This window comes from Coregonus clupeaformis, chromosome 26, assembly GCF_020615455.1.
Source record: "Coregonus clupeaformis isolate EN_2021a chromosome 26, ASM2061545v1, whole genome shotgun sequence".
NCBI classification, from domain to species: domain Eukaryota; kingdom Metazoa; phylum Chordata; class Actinopteri; order Salmoniformes; family Salmonidae; genus Coregonus; species Coregonus clupeaformis.
This window is the reverse complement of record NC_059217.1, coordinates 18,871,601-18,889,731: the sequence shown is the minus strand read 5'-3', so window position 1 is coordinate 18,889,731 and position 18,131 is coordinate 18,871,601. Positions and strand designations below refer to the sequence as shown.

The following is an 18,131-nucleotide window of genomic DNA, read 5'->3' as shown; positions in this document are numbered from 1 at the left end:
GTGGAAAATTAAATATACTCCTAAATGAGCTCAACGATTATCATTAGCCTATTTACCCCTTTTTTCTCCCAAAGTAAACATAGGTATGTGGTTACTTTACTCATGTGCGTAACAGGACTGGATATGCTTCTGGTGATTTCCCTGTTTGTTGGTTACTGTCACCATGTCGATGACTGTGTTGTGTGGGAGTGGAGGACGGAGGGCCACAACACAGATTTCTCAAATCAGCTTTATAATCTTTGACTACGTAAATTGATTTTAGTCTAGTACTAAACATATCACTTCTGTATGATTTTGATTCTTTGATACAGAGAAGCAGACAACTGTTTGTCAATCTGATAAAATATTTATTACAATTTTCTTTTTCCAAGATGCAGTAGTTTCTTTCTCATACATGCCGCCAAATCTGTAAATAATGTTATCAAAATAATCTGAAATCTTTCAAAACTCACAATTTATTATATTTTTTTACAATCCACCCTGAATGTCAAGGCTGTAAGAACAATATGCAAACAAATTAAATAATCAATGTTTTACACAGCAGTACCAAATTAGAAAATAAAACAAAGAGCCTTTATGTGGTAAAGCCATCTGAACATTCCACCAGCCAGGAGAATAGTTTCAAAATCTGGTAAATGCGTAAATTTACAACAGCAGTCCCTCATGTAAGAAAGAAAACAAGTTGTATCTTAATACAAGCAGTAAGAGTATTTGGGGGACTAAGTTTACAGTCTCTATCAACCAAACAACTTGAATTTTGCATGTCTGAAAACGATGGCGAACTAAACAGACAATCAGCTTCGATGAGATAATGTTGGTTTTCTCCAGAATAAGTAAAGTAAAGTGTGACTTAACCATGCAATTGACATTACTTCTGAACTTTTGTTTTATTATTTATGCCCCAACTGGCTACATTCAAATCCGTATTGTATTAAAAGAAATGTTGGTCCATGACTGCAAATGACAGTTTTTCTACCGCTTACGAGAAATATAATAAGCAAACGAATGCCTTACACTGTTCAGATAAGACAGACATTAACATGGACCAAAACAAACCTAAATCCTTATAGAAGGGTTATTTAGGGGACTGGAAGCAATGTCAATATCAACCATTCACAATGATAGTTTCCTCTCAACACAAATGCTACAAATTGTTTCAGCAAGAGCACGTGTCAAAGCCATTTTTCAAAATAAAGTACTGATTGATGAAGTCATTTGCCAGTTAAATCCTCGTTGTTGATTTGCCAAAGCAAAAGAACAATTGTGATGTGTTGTGTTCAATTAACATTTGAGCTCCTGGGAAAAGACAAAAACAAAAAAAGGTGTCGGAAGAAAAAGCAGAAAGAAAGAAAAACCCTCAGGCAGGCAGGCGTCACCTCTGAACCCTCTGTCACACCAGTGTCTGTATGACCAGTCTCTTGTGAATGAGCAAGAAGAGTGCAATGAGCGAGGCAGCGTGGCGTGAGGAAGAAGAGGGGTGTAAAGCCACGTTAGGCGTCTGCGTCGTCATCTGATGTCTGGCTGCTACTGGTGCTCTCAGTCTCTGTGACCTCTTCTAGTTCAGGCTCTAAAGGGTTTCTCCAGGACAACAGCAGGGGAAGGCCCTTCAGAAAAGGCTTTAGGAGAACACCGTTCTGGCCCAGCCTGTTCCTCTTCAGCTAGAAAAGACAGACAAGAGAGGATTAGATTAATCTGGCCCGGGCGGGCATGTTTTGCACCGGGTGAAAGTTGATTGCATTAGTTTTGGAACAGGGCTGCCTCCTGGGCGCAGTGGTGTAAAGTACTTAAGTAGTACTTTAAAGTATTTTTACTTAAGTAGTTTTTTTGGGGGGTATCTGTACTTCACTATTTATATATATTTGACAACTTTTACACCACTACATTCCTAAAGAAAATAATGTACTTTTTACTCCATACATTTTCCCTGACACCAAATGTACTTGTTACATTTCGAATGCTTAGCAGGACAGGAAAATGGTCCAAGTCACACTTATCAAGAGAAAATCCCTGGTCATCCATACTGCCTCTGATCTGGCCGACTCACTAAACAAATGCTTTGTTTGTAAATGATTGTCTTTGTGCCCCTGGCTATCCGTAATGGTCTGGTTTGTTTAATATAAGGAATGTGAAATTATTTATACTTTTTGACTTCCTCAATAGCATTTTATTAGGTGACTTTCACACGAGTCATTTTCTATTAAAAGGTATCTTTACTTTTACTCAAGTATGACAATTGGGTACTTTTTCCACCACTGCCTGGGCGTGAGCCAGGTGCCCCGTTAAAAGCCCACAGCGAAGTTGGCTCAAAACAAAAGTGACGTTAAGCACGTGGAGTAGTATTCTGTGTGTTGTTTTCACATGCAAAAGTGATTGCTTTTGATAAAAACGCTTTATATGCCTTCCCAATGAAAACTAGTTTGGAAATTCAAAACATTTTATGGAAAAGAGATTTATGTTTCTGGATGATGCACCATGCTGCCTTTTTGACAACATGACCGAGCGGCACAGATTACTGTTAGATTTGAGAAGGGCGATCCTCCCTCACCGCTTTTGCATGTTCATGTCACGGGCCATAGACCCCGCGGATCAGCATAATCGAATCCACCAATTGATTGACAACAGAGATACCCACTTATAGGCTCACAGTAACACATTTTACAGTGCCTTCAGAAAGTATTCATACCCTTTGATTTATTCCACGTTTTGGTCCCCAATTGGTAGAGCATGGCGCTTGTAACGCCAGGGTCGTGGGTTCGATCCCCGGGACCACCCATACGTAAACATGTATGCACACATGACTAAGTCGCTTTGGATAAAAGCGTCTGCTAAATGGCATATTATATTATGAATTAAAACATTTTCCCCCCTCACCCATCTACACACAATAACCCATAATGACAAAGTGAAAACATGTTTTTTTAGAAATGTTGGCAAATTTATTCAAAATGAAATCTGTCATTTACATTAGTATTCACACCCCTTTGCTATGACACTCCAAATTGAGCTCAGGTGCATCCAATTTACTTTCATCATCCTTGAGATGTCACTACATCGGTTGCCAATTCAATTATTTGGACAGGATTTATACCGAACAAAAATATAAAATGCAACATGTAAAGTGTTGGTCCCATGTTTCATGAGTTGAAATAAAATATCCCAGAAATTTTCCATATGCACAAAAAGTGTATTTCTCTTACATTTTGTGCACAAATTAATTTACATCCCTGTTAGTGTGCATTTCTCCTTTGCCAAGATAATCCACCCACCAGACAGCTGATGAAACTCTGGGTTTGCACAAGAATTTCTGCACAAACTGTCAGAAACCATCTCAGGGAAGCTCATCTGCGTGCTCATCGTCCTCACCAGGGTCTTGACCGGACTGCAGTTCGGCGTCGTCACCGACTTTCAGTGGGCAAATGCTCACTTTCAATGGCAACTAGAGAAGTGTGCTCTTCACGGAAGAATCCCGGTTTCAACTGTACTGGGCAGACAGCATTTATGACATTGTGTGGGCGAGCGGTTTGCTGAAGTCAACGTTGTGAACAGAGTGCCCCATGGTAGCAGTAGGGTTATGGTTATGGGCAGGCATAAGCTACAGACAACGAACACAATTGCCTTTTATAAATGCCAATTTGAATGCACAGAGATGCCGTGACGAGATCCTGAGGCCCATTGTCGTGCCATTCATCCGCCGCCATCACCTCATGTTTCAGCATGATAATGCACGGCCCCATGTCGCAAGGATCCGTACACAATTCCTGGAAGCAGAAAATGTCCCCGTTCTTCCATGGCCTGCATACTCACCAGACATGTCACCCATTGAGCATGTTTGGGATGCTCTGGAGCGACGTGTACGATAGCTTGTTCCAGTTCCCGCCAATATCCAGCAACGTCGCACAGCCATTGAAGAGGAGTGAGACAACATTCCACAATCAACAGCCTGATCAACGCTATGCGAAGGAGATGTGTCGCGCTGCATGAGGCAAATGGTGGTCAAACCAGATACGGACTGGTTTTCTGATCCACGCCCCTACTTTTTTGCATATCTGTGTTCCCAGTCATGTGAAATCCATAGATAAGGACCTAATGACTATTTCAATTGACACATTTCCTTATATGAACTGTAACTTCGCTAAATCTTTGAAATTGTTGCGTTTACATTTGTGTTCAGTGTAGAAAGAAACACCTGTCTATATAAGCTCCCACAGTTGACAGTGCATGTCAGAGCAGAAACTATGCCATGTCCAAGGACCTGTCGTAGATCTCAGACAGAATTGATGATGCATATACAGTGCATTTGGAAAGTATTCAGACCCCTTCCCTTTTTCCACATTGTTACGTTACAGCCTTATTCTAAAATAGATTAAATTAATGTTTTTCCCTCAATCTACACACAATACCCCATAATGACAAATCAGGTTTAGAAATGTCTGCAAATTTATAAAAAATAAATACCTTATTTACATAAGCATTCAGACCCTTTGCTATGAGACTCGAAATTGAGCTCCGGTGCATCCTGTTTCCATTGATTATCCTTGATGTTACAACTTAGAGTCCACCTGTGGTAAATTCAATTGATTGGACATGATTTGGAAAGGAACACACCTGTCTATATAAGGTCCCACAGTTGACAGTGCATGTCAGTGCAAAAACCAAGCCATGAGGTCGTAGAGCTCCGAGACAGGATTGTGTCGAGGCACAGATCTGGGGAAGGGTAGCAAAAAATGTCTGCAGCATTGAAGGTCCCCAAGAACAGTGGCCTCCATCATTCTTAAATGGAAGAAGTTTGAAACCACCAAAACCTTCCTAGAGCTGGCCGCCCGGCCAAACTGAGCAATCGGGGGAGAAGAGCGTTGGTCAGGGAGGTGACCAAGAACCCAATGGTCACTCTGACAGAGCTCCTCTGTGGAGATGGGAGAACCTTCCAGAAGGACAAAATTATCTGCAGCACTCCACCAATCAGGCCTTTATGGTAGTGGCCAGATGGAAGCCACTATTCAGAAAAAGGCACGACAGCCCGCTTGGAGTTTGCCAAAAGGCACCTAAAGGACTCTCAGACCATGAGAAACAAGATTCTCTGTTCTGATGAAACCAATATTGAACTCTTTGGCCTGAATGCCAAGCATCACATCTTATCATTACACAGGTGCACCTTGTGCTGGGGACAATAAAAGGCCACTAAAATGTGCAGTTGTGTCACAACATCACAGATGTCTCAAGTTGAGGGCACGTGCAACTAGCATACTGACTGCAGGAACGTCGACCAGAGCTCTTGCCAAAGAATTGAATGTTCATTTCTCTACCATAAGCCGCTCCAACGTTGTTTTAGAGAATTTGTCAGTCCGTCCATCTGGCCTCACAACCGCAGACCACGTGTAACCACGCCAGCCCAGGACCTTCACATCCGGCTTCTTCACCTGCGGGATCGTCTGAGACCAGCCACACAGACAGCTGATGAAACTGAGGAGTATTTATGTCTGTAATAAAGCCCTTTTGTGGGGGAAAACTCATTCTGATTGGCAAATGTCCTTATATGAACTGTAACCCAGTAAAATTATTTATATTTTTGTTCAGTATATCTGGGGAAGGGTAGAAAACAATTTCTAGAGTGTTGAATGTTTCCAAGAGCACAGTGGTCTCCATCATTGGGAAATGGAAAGAATATTTAACTACCCAGACTCTGCCTAGAGCTGGCCGTCTGACCAAACTGAGCAACCGGGCAAGAAGGACCTTGGTCAGGGAGGTGGCCAAGAACCCAATGACCACTGACAGAACTACAGAGTTCCTTGGCTGAGATGGGAGAACCTGCCAGAAGGACAAGTCTCTACAGCACTTCACCAATCTGGGCTTTACGGGAGAGTGGCCAGATGTCAACCACTCATGAGAAAAAAGGCACATGACAGCACAGCTGGAGTTTGCAAAAAGGCATGTGAAAGACTGCACATAAGGCAAAATATTCAGTGGTCTGATGAGACAATTGTAACTCTTTGGCCTTAATGCAAAGCGCCATGTCTCGAGAAAACCAGGCACAGCTCGTTACCCGTACAACACTATCCCTACTGTGACGCATGGTGGTGGCAGTATCATGCTATGGGGATGCTTTTCAGCGGCAGGGACTGGGAGACTGGTAAGGATAGAAGGAACAATGAATGGAGCCAAATCTTTGACGAGAACCTGCTTCAGATTGCAAACAAACTTAGACTGGGGGCGAAGATATGTTCCAGCAGGACAATGACCAAGCATACAGCCAAATCAACGCTGGAATGGCTTCAGAACAAGAATGTTAAGTGGTCCAGCCAAAGCCCAGACTTAAATCCCATTGGAAATCTGGGGCGGCAGGTAGTTTAGTGGTTAAGAGTGTTGTGCCAGTAACTGAAAGGTCGCTGGTTCTAATCCCGAGCCGACTTGGTGAAAAATCTGTCGACGTGCCCTTGAGCAAAGCACTTAACCCTAATTGCTCCTGTAAGTCGCTCTGGATAAGAGTGTCTGCTAAATGACAAAAAAACAACAAAAAAATTGGAAAGACTTGAAGATTGCTGTTCACTGCCGCTCCCCATTTAATTTAACAGCGCTTTAGAAAATCTGCAAGGAAGAATGGGAGGAAATCTCCAAATCCAGATGTGCAAAGCTGATATAGACATACCCAAAATGCTCTGGATAAGAGCATCCGCTAAATGACAAAAAAAAAAAAAAAAAAAGCTGTAAATCGCCACTGAAGGTGCTTCTACAAAGTATTGACTCAGGGGTGTGAATACTTTTGTAAATCTCCATTTCATTTTCAATACATTTGCAGAAATTTCAAAACATGTTTTAACTTTGTCATTATGGGGTATTGTGTGTAGATGAGTTACAATTTTTTTTACATTTAATCCATTTTGAATTCAGGCTGTAACAACTAAATGTGGAACAAGTCAAGGGGTATGACACTTTCTGAAGGAACTGTAAATAACTACAGGTAACTGCCAAAATAAAGGAAACCACTTGAGTAAGAGGAATACAAAGTATATTGAAAGCAGGTTCTCCCACACAGGTGTGGAATTAACATCCTATCATGCTTAAGGTCATGTATAAAAATGCCCATTATTTTGGCTACCATGGCTAGAAGAAGCAATTTCAGTGACTTTGAAAGAGGGGTGGTTGTTGGGGCACGTTTGGCAGGAGCTTCAGTGACGAAGACTGCTCAACTTGCTTATTTATGCCATGGCCATCTCAGTCACCAGATCTCAACCCAATTGAACACTTATGAGAGATTCTGGACCATTAGCATGATGGGACGTTAATTCAATACCCATGTGGAGGAACCTGCTTTCAATATACAGCACCAGTCAAAAAGGTTTGGACAAAAATCAAATCAAATAAAATTTTATTGGTCACATGCGCCGAATACAACAGGTGCAGACATTACAGTGAAATGCTTACTTACACATACTCATTCAAGGGTTTCTTTATTTTTACTACATTGTAGAATAATAGTGAAGACATCAAAACTATGAAATAACACATATGGAATCATGTAGTAACCAAAGAAGTGTTAAACAAATAAATAAAATATATATACAGTGGGGAAAAAAAGTATTTAGTCAGCCACCAATTGTGCAAGTTCTCCCACTTAAAAAGATGAGAGAGGCCTGTAATTTTCATCATAGGTACACATCAACTATGACAGACAAAATGAGAAAAAAAAATCCAGAAAATCACATTGTAGGATTTTTAATGAATTTATTTGCAAATTATGGTGGAAAATAAGTATTTGGTCAATAACAAAAGTTTCTCAATACTTTGTTATATAGCCTTTGTTGGCAATGACACAGGTCAAACGTTTTCTGTAAGTCTTCACAAGGTTTTCACACACTGTTGCTGGTATTTTGGCCCATTCCTCCATGCAGATCTCCTCTAGAGCAGTGATGTTTTGGGGCTGTCGCTGGGCAACACAGACTTTCAACTCCCCTCCAAAGATTTTCTATGGGGTTGAGATCAGGAGACTGGCTAGGCCACTCCAGGACCTTGAAATGCTTCTTACGAAGCCACTCCTTCATTGCCCGGGCGGTGTGTTTGGGATCATTGTCATGCTGAAAGACCCAGCCACGTTTCATCTTCAATGCCCTTGCTGATGGAAGGAGGTTTTCACTCAAAATCTCACGATACATGGTCCCATTCATTCGTTCCTTTACACGGATCAGTCGTCCTGGTCCCTTTGCAGAAAAACAGCCCCAAAGCATGATGTTTCCACCCCCATACTTCACAGTAGGTATGGTGTTCTTTGGATGCAACTCAGCATTCTTTGTCCTCCAAACACGACGAGTTGAGTTTTTACCAAAAAGTTCTATTTTGGTTTCATCTGACCATATGACATTCTCCCAATCCTCTTCTGGATCATCCAAATGCACTCTAGCAAACTTCAGACAGGCCTGGACATTTACTGGCTTAAGCAGGCGGACACGTCTTGCACTGCAGGATTTGAGTCCCTGGCGGCGTAGTGTGTTACTGATGGTAGGCTTTGTTACTTTGGTCCCAGCTCTCTGCAGGTCATTCACTAGGTCCCCCCGTGTGGTTCTGGGATTTTTGCTCACCGTTCTTGTGATCATTTTGACCCTACGGGGTGAGATCTTGCGTGGAGCCCCAGATCGAGGGAGATTATCAGTGGTCTTGTATGTCTTCCATTTCCTAATAATTGCTCCCACAGTTGATTTCTTCAAACCAAGCTGCTTACCTATTGCAGATTCAGTCTTCCCAGCCTGGTGCAGGTCTACAATTTTGTTTCTGGTGTCCTTTGTCAGCTCTTTGGTCTTGGCCATAGTGGAGTTTGGAGTGTGACTGTTTGAGGTTTTGGACAGGTGTCTTTTATACTGATAACAAGTTCAAACAGATGCCATTAATACAGGTAACGAGTGGAGGACAGAGGAGCCTCTTAAAGAAGAAGTTACAGGTCTGTGAGAGCCAGAAATCTTGCTTCTTTGTAGGTGACCAAATACTTATTTTCCACCATAATTTGCAAATAAATTCATAAAAAATCCTACAATGTGATTTTCTGGATTTTTTTTTCTCAATTTGTCTTTCATAGTTGACGTGTACCTATGATGAAAATTACAGGCCTCTCTCATCTTTTTAAGTGGGAGAACTTGCACAAATAGTGGCTGACTAAATACTTTTTTGCCCCACTGTATATATATATTTTAGATTCTTCAAAGTAGCCACCCTTTGCCTTGATGACAGCTTTGCACACTCTTGGCATTCTCTCAACCAGCTTCATGAGGAATGCTTTTCCAACAGTATTGAAGGAGTTCCCACATATGCTGAGCACTTGTTGGTTGCTTTTCCTTCACTCTGCAGTCCAACTCATCCCAAACCATCTCAATTGGGTTGAGGTCGGGTGATTGTGGAGGCCAGGTCATCTGATGCAGCACTCCATCACTCTCCTTGGTCAAATAGCCCTGGAAGTGTGTTTTGGGTCATTGTCCTGTTGAAAAACAAATGATAGTCCCACTAAGCGCAAACCAGATGGGATGGCGTATCGCTGCAGAATGCTGTGGAAGCCATGCTGGTTAAATGCCTTGAATTCTAAATAAATCACAGACAGTGTCACCAGCAAAGCACCCCCACACCTTCATGCTTCACAGTGGGAACCACACATGCGGAGATCATCCGTTCACCTACTCTGCGTCTCAAAACGACACGGCGGTTGGAACCAAAAATCAGACCAAAGGACAGATTTCCACAGGTCAAATGTCCATTGCTATTGTTTGTTGGCCCAAGCAAGTCTCTTCTTATTGGTGTCCTTTAGTAGTGGTTTCTTTGCAGCAATTCGACCATGAAGGCCTGATTCACGCAGTCTCCACTGAACAGTTGATGTTGAGATGTGTCTGTTACTTTAACTCTGTGAAGCATTTATTTGGGCTGCAATCTGAAGTGCACTTAACTCTAATGAACTTATCCTCTGCAGCAGAGGTAACTCTGGGTCTTCCTTTCCTGTGGCGGTCCTCATGAGAGCCAGTTTCATCATAGCGCTTCATCAAGTTCTTGACATTTTCCGTATTGACTGACCTTCATGTCTTAAAGTAATGATGGACTGTCATTTCTCTTTGCTTATTTGAGCTGTTCTTGTCATAATATGACTTGGTCTTATACCAAATAGGGCCATCTTCTGTATACCACCCCTAACTTGTCACAACAACTGATTCGCTCAAATGCATTAAGGAAAGACATTTCACAAATTAACAAGGCACACCTGTTAATTGAAATACATTGCAGGTCATGAAGCTGGTTGAGAGAATGCGAAGCGTGAGGCAAAGGGTGGCTACTTTGAAGAATCTCAAATATACTTTAGATTTGTTTTAACACTTTTGGTTACTACATGATTCCATGTGTTATTTCATAGTGTTGATGTCTTCACTATTATTCTACAATGTAGAAAATAGTAAAAATTAAGAAAAACCCTGGAATGAGTAGGTGTCCAAACTTTTGACTGGTACTGTACTTTGTATCCCTCATTTACTGAGAGAGCGTTTTCCACTTCCATCTACAAAACACCAAATAATGGAATTTCTCGTGGTTAGAATAGTGTCGCATCCCTCCAATAGAGTTCCAGACACTTGTAGAATATATGCCAAGGCATTAAAGCCGTTCTGGTAGTAGGACTGGGCGGTATACCGTTTTTACTATATACACTGGTATTGATGCACAGACCGGTGTGGGTTGTACTTTACCTTCTATAACGGTATTTGAATGTTTGGTTTGTTAAATGTGATACGCCGTGTGTAACGTCCATTTTTATAGTTTACTCTGCTACTTGAATCATCTCGCTCTCTCCATGCCGCTTTCCACACAGGCCTAGCCCCACCCCCTGTCACTCGGAGCGCATTTGTTTTTGCCCGACCACGAGACACTTGCGTTCAGTCTGCATGGTCAATGCAGCACATGCAACAATGTTGACGACTACGATGCTGTTTCCACTTTGCTTCTTAATATAAATCCACTGGCGTTCTATAATTATGCAATTCGTTTGTGTTTCTTACATCTGCAAACAGCTAATTTGTCTTTTCTTAGCAAGTCGTGCTAGCCGCTAATGCTAATCACTAGTTAGCTGGCTAACTAGCTAGCAAATGTACGGAGTCAGAGTAAACGTAGCTAGTTTTACAGCCTGATACCAGTGATGGTGGAGGCCTAAATCAGAATGTTGTTTGTGCAACAGTATCTTCTAAATCAAAAGAGGAATAGGCGAAGCATGAATATTAGTTACTTTAAGTAGCTAAGAGAAAACACTGACCAACAGTTTGGTTCCTACCCGGTCACAATAACTCCACCCTGGCATTTTCCAAAGTTGCCATATCAAAACACTGTATTCCAAGTGCCCACTATTATCTTCCAACTATAGAATTTGAATAATTTTATATGATTCCAACAGTTCACCCAATTGTTTATCTAAATCACAAGTCATATTGCAATTGCAACATTTGGTTAAAAATAAAGGCCTAGATTTTTTGCCCATATCATGCAGCCCTACGTGGCAGTGTGGAAATGATCTCAAATGAGTGCAGGAAATGCAGAACTTTGGGGGGGGGTTAAGTTGAATTGAACAGTATATAACAATCAGAATGGAGAGAGACCCATTGAAATCACTTAGAATGTATGTGTTGCCACCCTAAGGTCATGCACTACTTCAAGCAAATGTAGAACTTTTATCATTTAAAAAACATTAAATACTGTCATTCCGTAACAAATGTGAAAAATACCGTAATATTATATTTTAGCCATATCGCCCAGCCCTATCAGACGGCTGTGATGACCCAGCGCCCTATTAAAGACAGTGTTAGTGTTTCTTTTATTTTGGCAGTTACCTGTATGCACAGCGCCCTATTAAAGACAGTGTTAGTGTTTCTTTTATTTTGGTAGTTACCTGTATGTATAGCTTTTACCTTCTTAGTTTTATCTTGAAATTCTTTGAGCTCCTCATCAGTGAGGGGCAAGAAGTTGACATCATTCTCTGGGTACTCCTGCCAGCCCATTGCTTTGAGCAACCTACCAGAGGAGGCAGAGATCATTGGTCAAACAAGGTGGATAGATGTTTGGTGTTTGAGTCACTGATGCAGTGTGAAGGGAGAGGGCATGTGCATGTGGGTGCGACACACCTGTGTTCTGCCTCCAGCATGCTGGACAGGTGATCTGTGTCTGTGTTGCTGAGAGAGTGAGAGATCCCATTCTCCGGAACCTCTCCTCCATTCTCCTGAGATTCTGGAGTGGCTGAGGGGCTGGTTGAGGTGGGCCCGTCCCCGTTCCTCTCATCCTTCAGGCCTCGGAGGAACTCACTCTTGCGGTCGGTGCTGCGATGCATCAGCTTCAGACAAGGAGGGGTGATGCTGGAGGGAGGCTGAGGGGTGAGAGGGGTAAAGAAAGGAATGGAGGAAAAAGTATTTCCCCAATAAAGTGTATCCTATCCGATCAATGCTAGAGTTGGTGGTTGTGGAATGGTGATTCCAGGTCAGTATTTAGTCTAACTTCCTCTCTGGTCCAAGTAAGGATTCAGGCTCTCACCTCCTTGGGGCTGACGTGGGTCGAGGGCGTGACAGACGTTATCAAAGGTTTTGTCACAGAAGCAGCAGGGTTGGTGAAGGATGAGTCCTGGCCAGAGAAATTAAAACTGGTTTTGGTTTCCCTTCCGTTCGACTTCCATGGACCAGTCTGCAAAGCGAGAGCGACAAGCTTGGTATATAGTGCCAACCTTGGGTAGGGCAATTGTTGTAGCGATGGCCTATCTTGGGTGAGGAGGTGGCTGTAGTGAGGACCTACCTTGTTTGGGGCCATAGAAATATAATTATGGAGGGGCTTTTCCCATTCTAGTAATTCCATTTCCATGGTTGGGGCAGTGACTGTGGTGAGAGCCTACCTTTGTTGGGGCGGTAGCTGGCTTGGTCATCAGGTTCTTGTAGACACTGGGTCCAGAGACAGGGGTTTTGGTGCTGTTGGTTAAATGGGGTCTCGTGTTGGCAAAACCAGCAGAGAAAGCAGCACCAGGGTCTTCCTTGGAAACCTTCTTGATGACCAGCATCTTAGTCATGGTCTGCTTGGCACCAGGAGGGTGCTCTGTGGGGGATGAATTGACCAATCCATGAAACAGGCTTCCTCATATTAAGTTATCTATTCATGATAATCAATACCTATAACATGTTAGAGATTGGAAGAGCTTCTTACCCCAAACTCCTACAGGAGTCCCTACAGCACGAGACTGGGCCACTGGCTTCCCACTGCTCTCTGGGTTGAGTGAGGGCTGTGGAGAAAAACAAAAACCACACAGTAGTTAACACACTGCTTTGGTACCTGATAATACCATGTCTGTTGTAGTTGAAAAATATCATCATCATCACAAAGCAGGTTACTATTCAAGCTAAAACAATATGGAGAATGAGGCGGCGAGGAAGTGGGGAAATACAAGGAGATAAAGGTAGGGCACTCACAAAACCCTCCTCCTCAAACTTCAGCTTGTCCTTTTGGCCTCCTTCATTAGAGGGGAGAGGGCCTCTACGGGGATGGAAGGTCCCGTTGCACTGGCGGAGGGCCCCTGGTCTCTCCCTCTCACCCACAGGTCGCTTGGGGTGTCGCCCTTGCTGGGGTCTCTCCTGTCCCCAGGTACCAGTGTGCCAAGTGGGCAGACCCCTTCCCAGACCCCCCTTGGCCATGCCAGAGTCCACAGAGTCATGCCACAGCAGAGAGAGCTGATGCCACCCGTCTCCTTGCAACCAAAGGTTAATAATTTAACGGACTACATAATCCAACATACCATACACACACTGGTAAACCCTGTTTGGGTGTAGGTAGTGTGTGTGTGTTACCTGCAGGAGCTCTGAGGGGGTCGTTGTTGAAGAAGCCGTCAGAGGAGTTATGGCGACGGCGGCTCACACCAGGCAGAGCATCACCACGGGCAAGGTGCTCTCCATGCCTCTCAAAGGCTGCATGAGACTGAGAAAGAGGGGGAGAACAAGAGAGTGAATCGTGTGTGCAGTAACCACACTCAGAAATACCTCACAAGCTATTAAACACTATACCAAACTCAACATGCTATATGGCACCATGAATACAGTACTAACACCACCAAATGACCAAACCAGATGCTACTTTCCCTGAAATCTGCTGAAATCCTGCCCAGACATTACTGCACTGGATGGCTTACCCTCAATGCTACTAAGAAATCCAAGTCAAAAGCTTCTTAAATAAAGAAAAAATCAAAACGACTGTCTAGAATGTCATCCCATTTTACTTTGAGACATGATTTTAAGAGCTCCAGAACATCTGGGATTGCTATAGTGATTTGATCAGTTATTTAACCAGTACATAAGGAAAATATGTCTTGAACAGAAGGTACAACTAGAGAGTAGTGATATACAGTACTGAGTACAGTATGCATGTAAAACAGCTTTTGCTTAATTTTGGCCTCTACTGAACAACAGAGAAGGCAGCCATGACTATAACTGGATTATCACAGTATCACTTGGGGTCAATGTCCGTCTGTAGGAATAGGATACAGCAGCTTAGCTGTCCTGCCCTAACTCCAGCCCCTCTCTGGGCCTTGGCCTCACCTACCTTAGCGGGCTGAGGCGTGGAGAAGTTAAGCCAGGCTGGAACAAAGTCATGCTGCGCCATATGTCCAGTGTCTCCGGTCAGTAGAGCGAGGCATGAAACCTCATGGCCAGGATCTGGAGAGGCAAGGATGGAGGGATATCACTACCAGACATGTGAATCAGTATCAGTACCTCAGAGGATTTGGAGTTTCATGTGATATAATAAACAGGCTCCTTATAGTATGAGATGAATGAATTATGATGTATGAGTAATGATTCAAATGGATCTACACTGCTGCTATTTGAAGTGTGTGCGAATGTGAACTATGCCAAACCCACTTGTTAACTAGTGCCATTTTACTTGAGGATAAACTCAGCAAACCAGGAACATTCCCAGAACATTAGCTAAGATTCCCATTAAGTTCTAGTTAGGGTTTTTCTAACATTAGGATGATAACATTCAAATAATGTATTTGATAACAATTCCACTAAACATCTGTAACAACCACCACAGAACATTCCCTCAACTTTCATTAGGTTTCCAGGTAATGTAATAACACAATGTACCAGTAATGTTTTTAGAACATAATGCCACAAAATATGAGAGCAACATTCTTGCAACATCAGGCGAATGTTTTATGCAAACATTCTTGTGTTATGAGAATATTTCCTGCAACATATCAAATGTTCTGGGAACTTTCACAGAACCAATTTTAGTTTGCTGGGAAGAGAGCTCTAGGCCACTGACTGTACCGTATTACATCTTGACCAGGAGCCTATAACAAGTGCCTTCTTACCCAGAGTAGTCAGCTCTGTAGTCCAGTGGCATTCCTCTCAGTCCGTGTGGTGGTGTTGCTTTCCTCTTGGTGCAGCTGGCCCAGCCCTTGTGTATGTTCAGAGGCAACCCAGGAGGGGGGGGACCACTCAACAGCCTGGAAGAGACTGATCGCCTGGTAGAGAGAATCTCCAGTTTCCAGGGTGAGGCGATGAGCGGTAAGGGGCTTCGAGAAGGGGAGTGAAAAATAACCTGACATTCTCATAAACTCCCTATCATAGAGGTTTTATCGCTAGAGAAAGTAGTGGACATTTGGTTCTATGCACACATTAATCTTAACCTCAGACACGCCAAACCCAAGCGGTAGTGTTGGTCAGATACCAACATTCATTCAAAGCAAACACTCATGTAAACTGACTCAGTTCTTAGCTGTCAAATTATATTTGAGTCATACAGAGGCAACTTTCCTCAATAAAAGTTCACTCACTTTTCAAAAGATATCTAACACATTTCTGACTTTTACTAGCTTGTACAATCCTGACTTTGCTGTAGCATCTGACAGAAGAGATTGTTGCTGAAGATTAAGTTTGATCAAATGTATTTGTTTTAAGGCTTGGCATAAATTTGTTTTGTTTAAGTGTTCTTTACTTCTCAGTTATCTTTTCAAATGACTTCACACCTTTGCAGCAGATCAACACTGTTGAAAGAGAAGTAACAACATTTAGGCAAGAGAATGGCAATGGGCAGTTAAGAGTTATGTAATATATGGCTAGTACCTAGCAGGCTCGGTTGTAAACAAGCATTAGCTACTGCTAGCAGGACAAATTGAATGAGTAAGCCAACGAATGATTACGCATGGTGCAACTTTCAATAGTATTCTAGCTATAAGCTAGTTACATGATAAATACACTGTATGCATTACTTGAAGTGATGACAAATTAGCCTCAAAAGCGTACCTGTCAACGGCCATGGATGATAAATGACAGTTTAGCTGGCTTATAAATGGAGCTAGCAGCAGGCGAAATCAACGGTCAAAATGGCTACCTATCTAGCGCAACAACAGGGATAAATGGCTCACGCCATTTATAATGCCTCACAAATACATACATTACATACCTGTGAGCGGAGCGTGCCTGTCTTGCAACTGCAAATATATAATTTGAGCTGCCGTATTTGAGTAAGTAAATTTGGATTGTGAGATCCCACTTGTTCAGACTTTAATTTCGTCAGATTTGGCCTACTCGTCCTAGGCTGCGTTCAGTGCTTACTGTTGTACATAACGACAGGTTGAAAAACGTTTGGTTGTGGGTTCAAAATGCACTGCTGCCCTTTAAATACGTCACTCGTCGCGTCAAGCCACACCCCGGGCCACACCCACCGAACGAATCAAACGTATCTCAGGCTGTTCAAGACGTTTTGGGAAAACGTGTCGTTCAGTACAAACCGTTCTGCAACGTAGAAAACGTTCAAGCGACCTGAACGCACCCCATGAGTTATAGATCTGTCATTCTCATTGAAAGCAAGTCTAAGAAAGGGTAAATCTGTCCTATATGCACTATATCTATGCTTCCCGTTCTTAAGTTTCCCTTTAGCCTCTTTCACTTTTGGTTTTGTACACCAGGTTCAAACAGCTTCAAATACAATATTTTTTATTATTTAAAATATATTTCACAGCGGTTTAGATAGTACATTGCTTGTTTTTTCACATAAACTTAAATTAGGCGAACTATACACATTTTAGCAACCAGGAAATGGTGGAGCGATTTCTGCATAATGTGCTTTTAAATTTGTATTGGTGGATTGCAACCAACCTATTCCTCTATTTCTCTTATCTAGCCCTGTGTTTCAGCCAGTGGCGGCTGGTGGGAGGAGCTATAGGAGGACAGGCTCATTGTAGTGACTGGAATTGAATGAATGGAACAGTATCAAACGGTATCAAACCACATGTTTGACTCTGTTCCATTAATTCCATTCCAGCCAGGGATGTAGCTCAGTTGGTAGAGCATGGCGTTTGCAACGCCAGGGTTGTGGGTTCGATTCCCATGGGGGGCCAGTATTAAAATAAAATAAAAATGTATGCACTCACTAACTGTAAGTAGCTCTGGATAAGAGCGTCTGCTAAATGACAAAAAATGTAAAAAAATATAATAAAATTATAATGAGCCTATCCTCCTATTGCTCCTCCCACAAGCCTCCACTGGTTTCAGCCTACTGTTCTTGAGTATGAATTCATTACACTTTGTATCAGCCAGCTTCTGGTGAGGTGTGCAGAAGGGCACGAGACAAAGGAATATGTAGCACTGGGGAAACTGTACTGCAGGGATGGAACGTAAGTCTCAGAAAATGGAGGTTGTGGTGGCAGCTGCAGAGAGGTATTTGGGTGTGCGAGACTTGACATCAGAAGAGTTACAGGGTGTGTTAAGTGTCCCATCCTTTCAGGTTGTTGACCTGAGGTAGGATTAAATAGATGTAAATAGTGGAGTAGGGTGGTGTTTTTTTATTTGTGTAGTGTAGTGTAAGATGGTAGCGTATTTGTTTACTTATTTATTTTCTCAAGCAAAGGATAAGGGAGTTGTACTCAAGTCTAGTAGGTGGCGGTAATGCAACATTTATTGGATGCCAACCGCCGTTAAACCTCATCGAAGAAGAAGAAGTTTCTGGTGAGTTTTTTGCTTTCTCATAGGTCGCTGTATGGACGGAAGAAATAGACTTGCACACACAATTCAGCAGGGTGCATCTCTGACCTCAGAGACACCGGCTTTTTACTTATAACAACAACAGAACATTCCGATTTGAGAAACAAGTAA

At 42.5% G+C, this 18,131-nt stretch overlaps 1 protein-coding gene across 7 annotated transcripts; it reads right to left on the bottom strand.

Annotated features, from left to right (window-relative positions):
* Nucleotides 1–437: 437 nt before the first annotated feature.
* On the bottom strand, nucleotides 438–16,692 carry LOC121540468 (vasculin-like protein 1). Of its 7 annotated transcripts, none has more exons than XM_041849352.2 (12): nucleotides 16,441–16,690; nucleotides 15,812–16,021; nucleotides 15,347–15,550; nucleotides 14,572–14,684; nucleotides 13,824–13,950; nucleotides 13,449–13,723; nucleotides 13,186–13,261; nucleotides 12,881–13,077; nucleotides 12,529–12,675; nucleotides 12,126–12,364; nucleotides 11,913–12,015; nucleotides 438–1,658 (listed from the first exon to the last, which is right to left on the bottom strand). In XM_041849352.2, the coding sequence occupies exons 4-12, from the start codon at nucleotides 14,629–14,631 to the stop codon at nucleotides 1,491–1,493; spliced, it is 1,392 nt and encodes a 463-aa protein (XP_041705286.1). In that variant the 5' UTR covers nucleotides 14,632–14,684; nucleotides 15,347–15,550; nucleotides 15,812–16,021; nucleotides 16,441–16,690; the 3' UTR covers nucleotides 438–1,490. The 7 variants fall into 7 exon arrangements, with proteins under 7 accessions (XP_041705286.1, XP_041705288.1, XP_041705290.1 ...); XM_041849354.2 differs by having other exon boundaries at nucleotides 15,973–16,021; XM_041849356.2 differs by having other exon boundaries at nucleotides 16,004–16,021.
* Between the last annotated feature and the right edge of the window lie 1,439 nt (nucleotides 16,693–18,131).